General features: G+C 55.9%; 1 protein-coding gene across 1 annotated transcript; it reads right to left on the bottom strand.

Moving 5' to 3' along the window:
• Positions 1–1,549: 1,549 nt before the first annotated feature.
• Positions 1,550–2,473, bottom strand: LOC141727856 (olfactory receptor 14C36-like). The gene has a single exon (XM_074534137.1). The coding sequence runs from the start codon at positions 2,471–2,473 to the stop codon at positions 1,550–1,552; it is 924 nt and encodes a 307-aa protein (XP_074390238.1).
• Between the last annotated feature and the right edge of the window lie 216 nt (positions 2,474–2,689).

Here is a 2,689-nt window from a genome sequence, read left to right as displayed (position 1 = left end):
GAGCAGTTGCAGGAGGAGCCCTGGGCCTCCCCTTCAGAAGCTCCAGCAGCCCAGGTCCCTCAACTTCTCCTGCCAGCCCCAAAGCCCATCCTGTCAGTCCTGCTGAGCCTCTGCAGCTCCTCCTCACTGCCCAGAACAGGGAGCCCCAGAGCCAGACACAGCAGCCCAGATGTGCCCCCCTGGCCTGGAACGCCTCTGGCAAGGGAGCAGCACCAGGCACTGCAGGAGCCTGCAGACAATTCCTGCAGCACTTGTAGGATGATCCTGCTGCCCAAGCGACATTCCCATGGGGCCAAGTCAGGAACTGCAATGGGGAGTGGGGCCAGAGAGGAAAGGGCAAACAGGGATGGGCTGTTCGCAGAGCACGAAACAGAGGTGGGCAATAGGAAGAAATCTGGATCAGGAAAGAGGAAAGAAAGCAAAGGAAAAATCCAAGGAAATGCTCAGGGCAGTTTGGGGGTGGCTGCCAGGCAGCCCTGGCTCTGAGCAACAGCCTCTGCAGTGGGACAGGAAACTCCCAGCTGATGGGAACAAACTTTCCAGCTGACTGCAGAGGCCAGGACAAAGCTGAGTGGTTTCCCTGGTGTCCCCCAGCCCTTGCTGGCCCCAGGGACTGATGGCATTTGTGCTCCCTCATGTCCATGTCCCCACAGCAACAGCATGGGGGTGCTCCCCCTGCTCTGTGCAATGCAAACAGGGGCTGCTGAGCCAGTACTGCCGTGTCTGTGCCTGCAAGGATGGGGCACCTGTGTGAGCTGGGAGAGAGGCCAGGGCTGCAGAGGGGGGATGTTGTTGGCAGCTCCATGAGGACGCTCTGGGGTGCTGCCCTGGGCTATCCAGTGCACTGGGGATGGATCAGCCCCTGCTCTGCTGCTCCTTCCCGTCTGTCCCAGGGTCCTTGCAGAGCCCCAGCCCTGCTGTTTGCCCCCAGCCTGCCCACAGCCAGCCTGGGGCTGCTTATGTGGCTTTTCTCTGCTGAGCATTGGCCTTGGTGTGTTCTTGAGAGAGCCTGGGCAAGGAGCCTGGAGCCCCCAGGGCCTGGGCTGAGGCGTCAGTGCTGTCCCAGCAGTGCCCATGGCCTGTCCCTGCTGCAGGCCCGGCACTGCCACCCCCAGGGCTGTGCCCGGCCCCGAGAGCACTCAGGCCCTGCAGCAACACCAGGGCCACCAGGGCAGCGGGGCAGGGCCACGGCATCAGCACTGGCAACACCAACAGCTGCTGTGCCAGCCCTGATCTGCCCCAGCTCTGCACACAGACATTGCTGCTGCAGCTCCAGAGAAGGTAACAAAATGGAAATCTTGGTGAAAACTTTGCTGGGAGATCCTTTATTTCCTTTAAAGCCACCAAGAGCACAGCCCCTCATTGACACAGTCTGTGGCCACAGAGAAGGTGGAGAGAAACAAAATGAGAAATGGCACAAAAAATGACATTATTTTGTGGGCAGTATGAGAAAATTAATATAAAGGAAAAAAAAATCCACAATCAAAACAAAAATAGGATAACTTTTATTACAAGAGATTTCCAGAAACTGGCCAGCAGTTTAATGTTCCTAAAAGCATCCAGTCATCAGTGTCCACACTGCAGCCTTGAGCTCATGGTTCCTCAGGCTGTAGATGAGGGGGTTCAGGGCTGGAGGCACCACCGAGTACAGAACTGACAGGGCCAGATCCAAGGAGGGGGAGGAAATGGAGGGGGGCTTCAGGTAGGAAAAAGAGCCAGTGCTGACAAACAAGGAGACAACAGCCAGGTGAGGAAGGCAGGTGGAAAAGGCTTTGTGCCGTCCCTGCTCAGAGGGGATCCTCAGCACAGCCCTGAAGATCTGCACATAGGAGAAAACAATGAACACAAAACAGCCAGAACCTAAACAGACAGCAACCAATGAAATCCAAATTTTTCTGAAGTTGGATAGTGAGCAGGAGAGTTTGAGGATCTGTGGAACCTCACAGAAGTACTGGCCCAGAGCATTGCCATGGCACAGGGGCAGGGAAAATATATTGGCCGTGTGCAGAAGAGCATTGAGAAAGGCACTGGCCCAGGCAGCTTCTGCCATGTGGGCACAAGCTCTGCTACCCAGGAGGGTCCCGTAGTGCAGGGGTTTGCAGATGGACACGTAGCGGTCATAGCACATGATGGTCAGGAGGAAAAATTCTGCTGAAATGAAAAATACAAACAGAAATAGCTGAGCAGCACATCCTTTGTAGGAGATGTCCCTGGTGTCCCAGAGGGAATTGTGCATGGCTTTGGGGACAGTGGTGCAGATGGAGCCCAGGTCGCTGAGGGCGAGGTTGAGCAGGAAGAAGAACATGGGCGTGTGCAGGTGGTGGCCGCAGGCTACGGCGCTGATGATGAGGCCGTTGCCCAGGAGGGCAGCCAGGGAGATGCCCAGCAAGAGGCAGAAGTGCAGGAGCTGCAGCTGCCGCGTGTCTGCCAGTGCCAGCAGGAGGAAGTGCCTGATGGAGCTGCTGTTGGACATTTGCTGTGTGTGCACATTTCAACCTGCAGAAGGAGAAAATACAGAGACAACTAGGGGGAGATTTCTCACAAAAAAAATCAAGGCCCTTTCTCATAGACCATTTCCTGCCACTGAACACCTCCCCCTTGTCTACGTTTCGGAGATCTTTCTTCATCTTTGCTGCTGGAGTCCTGATTGCTGCTGGCCAATGTTGTGTGAGGAGCTGGACTTTGGCCT

Source organism: Zonotrichia albicollis, unplaced genomic scaffold (genome assembly GCF_047830755.1).
Source record: "Zonotrichia albicollis isolate bZonAlb1 unplaced genomic scaffold, bZonAlb1.hap1 Scaffold_257, whole genome shotgun sequence".
Lineage (NCBI taxonomy): Eukaryota > Metazoa > Chordata > Aves > Passeriformes > Passerellidae > Zonotrichia > Zonotrichia albicollis.
The sequence above is the reverse complement of the archived record's forward strand: the minus strand, read 5'-3'. Positions and strand labels throughout refer to the sequence as shown.